A 5,254-nucleotide genomic window follows, 5' to 3' on the forward strand; every position below is an offset into this window, starting at 1 on the left:
GAGCGGGGCCACGGGGCTCCATGCGCTGCCCCCACCCCGAGCACTGGCTCCGCACTCCCATTGCCATTGGAGACGGTGTCTGCGGGCAAGAGCAGCGTGCAGAGCCTCCTGGGCCCTCCCCCGTCTAGGAGCCGGACCTGCTGGCCGTTTCCAGGGCGCAGCGTGGAGTTAGGACAGGCAGGAAGCCTGTCTTTGCCACCCCATCCCCCTGTGCCGCTGATCAGGACCGCCGGAGGTAACCCCACGCCACAACCCCAGCCCTGAGCCCCCTCCTGTGCCCCAAACCCCTCATCCCCGGCCCCACCCCTAAGCCCGCACCCCTAGTCAGAGCCCTCACCCCCACCCCCTGCTCCAGCCCCATGGAAATGAGTGGGGGCTGGGGAGACTGAGTCACCGAGGGAGGGGGAATGTAGTGAGTGGGGGGCAGGGCCTGGCAGGGGGCGGGACCTTGGGGAAGGGGTGGGGTAGGGTGTTTGTTTTTGTGCGATTAGAAAGTTGGCAGTTATGTTCTTATGTCGCCAAGCTGTCAGGAGGGGCCCAGGGAGCTCGGGCCGGGTGCTGGAACACACAGACCCTGTGGGGGCCTCTGGCCAATGCCACTGCAGATGCCCCACAGGGGCCAGCAGCTCATCTCGGGGCCAGGCCTCTGCTCTGAACGGGTGCAGCCTGAGCGAGGCGTACGGAGCTGAGGGCTTGTCCCCGGGAGCCCGCGGGGAATTCCCTCTCTGATCCCGACAGGCAGAGCTCAGTGCATTTCCTCCCCTTCTCCCAGAGAACCTGGCATCCGATCGCACCGAGGCCTGGGAGGAGCCAGAGGCGAGGGGAGAGCACCCGGATTTCTCTTCAGCCACGCTGCTGATCCTTGCCAACATGCCCAGCCGCACCATCGGTGAGCGTGAGCCCCGGGAAGCCAGCCACGCAGCCCCAGCCCCGGCTCCAGGCCTGCTGCCCGCCCCCAGCCTGGCCTGATCCCCGTACAGAGAGTGGGCTGAGGGGGCTAGAGCCACTGGGCCTGCTCATGGCTGCATGGCTCAGGCACCGGCTGGTCGTACCTCCCGACCCAGCTGGAGCGGCCCCGGGGCAGATCAGTGGTTCTCCAAGGGCCAAACCTGCCCCCACCTGCTCGCCCCAAGCTCGCCTCAATACCAGTCCACCCCAAACCGTGCCTCTGCCCCTGCCCCTGCCCCACCAATACTACCCAGCCCCACCTCAACACCACCCTGCCCTCACCCCAATATCATCCCACCATCACCTGCCTGTCCGCCCCAGGCTGCAGCCCCCCGACCTCCACCAACACCACCCTGCACCCGCCTGGACCAAGCTATGCCCCCCACCCCAACACTACCAACCCCACCCAGCCCCAACCCCCACTGTAGGAAATGGAGCAGCCCAACCCCCCCAGCTGGGATCCGCATTTCATGAGGCAGATGGAAGCAAAGCTGTGGGGAGGGGGACCCGATGCCTCTGCCCGGGGAAGCCCGCGAGGAGACCTGTCACTGGGGAGCTGGCGGTTCCAGAGGCTGCCCTGAGCTCGGCCAGCTGCCGATGGCCCGGCCCCGCTAGCTCCCTGCGCCAGAGAGCGCACGTTCCCTCGCACCCAGCGTGCTGGCCGTGTGTTCCAGGGCGCAGCCGAGGAGCCATCATCTCGCAGTTCTACAGCCGCACAACCAAGCTTCGCCGCCGGAGCAGCCGGCCGCCGCTGCACCAGATGTCCCGCTCTGCACGGCCCAGCCTGCGGCAGTACGACCTGGAGCTGGACTCCGGCCACGCAGAGCAGAAAGGTGAGTCGCTATTGCTGGAGCTGGTGCTGGGAGCGCCATGCACTGCGCAGGCTGCAGGGCCGGGCATCCCCGTGCCCCCCCTTGGGATTGGGGGGGCGTTGTGTCCAGCGGCCCCGCTCGGGATGGCAGCCACGCTGAGCTGGGGCGATGGTCTGGAGCGGAATTCCTCCCCCGTCTCCTTCCCTGCTCCCGCCCCTTGGCTGAGAACGGGCCGGTCCCTGCAGCCCGTCTTCTGCCAAGGGTGCCCCACTTTGCCCAGCGTGATCCTTGCTGCGATTCTCCTCCCCACACAGACACACAGAGCCTGCTGGTGAAGGAGCTGCAGAGCCTCTCGAGCACCCAGAGGAGCCACATGCTGCAGGCGATGCCCGTGAGCCTGGCAGAGAAACGCAGCATCAGGTCCGTCCCCCCCCGGGGAAGCAGCAGGTGCCAGCTCTGCCCCTCACCTAAGTGGAGTCTCTTGGCCTGAGGAGCCTGGGTGGGGTGGGGGCTCAGAGCGTGGGGGTGAATAGAGCAGGCCGGTGTCCTGCGGGCGGCGTGGGGCCCCCCAGGAGCAGAGCTGTCCCCTCCCGCGTGGTGTCTGAGCCGTGGAGTGACGGGACTGTGTGTTGCAGGCAGGAGTTGGGTGGATACAGAAGCACCCTGAGGAAACCTGACAGGACCAGGAGGCCTTTGTCCTGCTGTGGCCAACTCAAACATGGCTTCCTCATAGTAAGTCTGCCCCCTCCCCCCCACCACAGGTGCCAGCACCGGCCACGGGGCCAGGAGGGGCGGAGGAGATTTTTGTCTGGAGAAACCGGTTACCTCTCACGGAGTCAAAGCCCCGTGCTGCAGGACAGGAGCCCCCATCGCCTCTCCCTCCGCGCACTGCCCACGCCCAGTGGCCTCTGACAGAGTCTTGCGGTTCGCGCCAGGCCCTGCTGCACTCCTGTCTCTCGCTGGGAATCGAGACAGCGGCTGATTTCCCCCCAGTTGTTTATGAAGCAGCTCAGATAAATTCTCCCAGGGAGGGGGGCTCTGGGGGGCTCCAGTGTCGGTGGGAACAGGTGCCTTGCCTGGCCCCTGTGTGTCCCGGGAAGCTGAAGGCTGGTGATTTCTGCTGGGAAGGGTCTAGCCCAGCGCTCACTGGCCGGGGCGGTTCTGTTAATGCCACTGGGGCTTCTCTCCTTGTGACGCTGAGTCCTCACTGCCTGGAGCTGTCGCTGGCATTGGGCAAGGACCTGCCCGGGCTGAGCCCTGGCGCTGGTGGGGAATGGTGGGGGGGCCCCGGTTCTGGTAGGGGCACAGAGGCCCCCAGCTGGTGACATCCCTTCCCCCGGTGACTCCAGCAGTGCAGCCCAAACAGCTCTAGATGCTCACGGGACACCTGCTCCCAGTCCTGAGACGTGATGCTGAAAGGACACACACCTCTTCCAGTCACAGCCGCCAGGCGTGGTACATCTCTGTCCGTCCCGTCTGCGCCTCTGGGCCTCTCAGCAAAGCCCTGGCTGGAGTAGCCGAGCGGAAGGAAGGCGAAGGGGCCGGGAGCAGCAGAGGGGAGCACGGCAGACTTGGGCCTTGCGAGATGGTGGCAGCATGCGCACTGCAGTGATTCCCACAACTGAGAGGGGAGGGGCTGCAGGGCTGGCTCAGACGGGTGGCCCTGGCCCTCTTTTCTGACCTGGGTTCTGTTCCCCTCCAGGGGTTCCGGAGTCTCTGGGATGGGTTCCTCTCCCTCCTCCACTCCCTCCAGCCCTGGCATCATTCCCTGAAGCAGATCAGCGGCCGCTTCGGCTCCAGTGTCTTGTCCTACTTCCTCTTCCTCAAGACGCTTCTCGCGTTCAACGTCTTCTTGTTTCTGACTCTCTTGATCTTCGTGGTAGCCACGCAGGCTGCGTACCCCCCGGCCGCCGAGAACAGCAGGCTCTTCACGGGGCTCGAGCTCCTTACTGGGGCGGTGAGTACTGCGCTGGAGGGCGAGACCTCAGAGACCCTCCTCCCAGCTCCCTCGGTCTGCGTCCCCCAGCCCCATGCCCTGCCTGCTCAGCGTTCAGGCACAGACCGGATCTGCACCCCCCCCTCAGCAGGAGTGTGCTTCCAGCCCAGAGCGAGGTGCCTCTGGCAATGGCCTGTGCCGGGCGCCCCCCTCCCTGCAATGGGGCATGGGGCCCGCACCCTGCACAGGATTTCTTCAGCCCGGACGGGGGCTGGATCCCAGAGATCAGCGGGGCGGGAGAGGGGAGTGGCACTGCCAGTGCTGAACAGCACGGTGCCTGGAGCCCAGAGATCATAGAAACGTCGGGCTGGAAGGGACCTCGAGAGGCAGGACCAAGAAACCCGAGACCCACCGAGGTTTGTCCAGCCTGTTCCTAAAACCCTCCAGTGACGGGGATCCACACCTCCCTTGGGAGCCCATGCAGCTCCCCCTGCTCTGCAGCTACCCAGCCCTGTCCTCTCCCTGCAGGGCTACTTCACTCAGACTCTGATGTACTACGGCTACTACAGTAACTTCACCCTGAACGACCCCTGCACCCCCAGCAGCAGGAGTTGCCAGCCTGACAAAGGCCATCTCCCATACAACATGCCGCTGGCCTACGTGTTCACCATTGGGGTCTCCTTCTTCATGACATGCATCCTGCTGGTGTACAGGTAAAGAGCCCTCCCTGCTCGCTGGCTGTGCCTTGCATTATTCCCCCAGCCGCCCTCATCTGCACACCTTACCCCCACCCCCGCCTGACCTCTGGGCACAAGGCCCACCCTGTCTGGGCTATTGTATGACCTCTGCCCCTTGACTTACCCCAGCCCCACACTCCCCACGGCACCCACTGATGGCTTGGAAATGCCCCCCGTTCCTTCCCTTCTCTCTGCAATCTCCATTCCCTGGCTGCTCCTCCTTCCAGCATGTCCCGATCCTTTGGTGAGAGTTACCGCATAGGCAGCACGTCGGGGGACTTTGCCATCAAAGTGTTCTGCGCCTGGGACCACAAGGTGATCCAGAGACGCTTCGTCAAGCTGCAGAACGAAAACATCCGGACACAGCTGAAGGTGAGCGCTGCGCAGAGGAGTTCCACCCGGCTCCAGGCTCATTGAGACAGGGCCTGGGTTGGCCACAGGTTCAGGCAATGGCCTGAGACTTGGCAGATGTGGGTTTGGCCCCTGGCTCTGCCACATTCTCCCTGTGGGACCTTGGCCAAGTCCCTTAATCTTTGTGCCTCGGTGCCCATCTGTTAAAACCAGGGGGCAACACTGCCTGTTCTGGCTTGTCTAGGGAGCTGGGAAGCACTTGGAGTTAGGAACTCTTTTTCCTAGTGTACAGGTAGCACTTAGCCCCAGGGACCCCTGGGCTCAGTGGGACCTGGTGCATTGGGACCTGTGGGCACTACCCCAATTATAACAATATCACTGATCATATTATAGATTCGGTTCCTCTGTTAGGGACCAAACTGTGCAGACTTTACCCTCCCAGCTCTGCCGGTGCCCTGCAGCCCAGACTC

The 5,254-nt window shown here is 64.2% G+C and overlaps 1 protein-coding gene across 1 annotated transcript in view; it reads left to right on the plus strand.

The window, feature by feature from the left end:
- The window catches only part of TMC6 (transmembrane channel like 6), a gene marked incomplete in the record, with an annotated part of 26,179 nt that overhangs the window by 8,987 nt on the left and 11,938 nt on the right, over positions 1–5,254 (plus strand). The window contains 7 exon segments of the mRNA XM_034789975.1: positions 773–889; positions 1,623–1,781; positions 2,075–2,180; positions 2,396–2,492; positions 3,463–3,717; positions 4,225–4,409; positions 4,661–4,805. Of these exon segments, the coding sequence (XP_034645866.1) occupies positions 773–889; positions 1,623–1,781; positions 2,075–2,180; positions 2,396–2,492; positions 3,463–3,717; positions 4,225–4,409; positions 4,661–4,805 (1,064 nt within the window).

This window comes from Trachemys scripta, chromosome 14 (genome assembly GCF_013100865.1).
Source record: "Trachemys scripta elegans isolate TJP31775 chromosome 14, CAS_Tse_1.0, whole genome shotgun sequence".
NCBI lineage: Eukaryota > Metazoa > Chordata > Testudines > Emydidae > Trachemys > Trachemys scripta.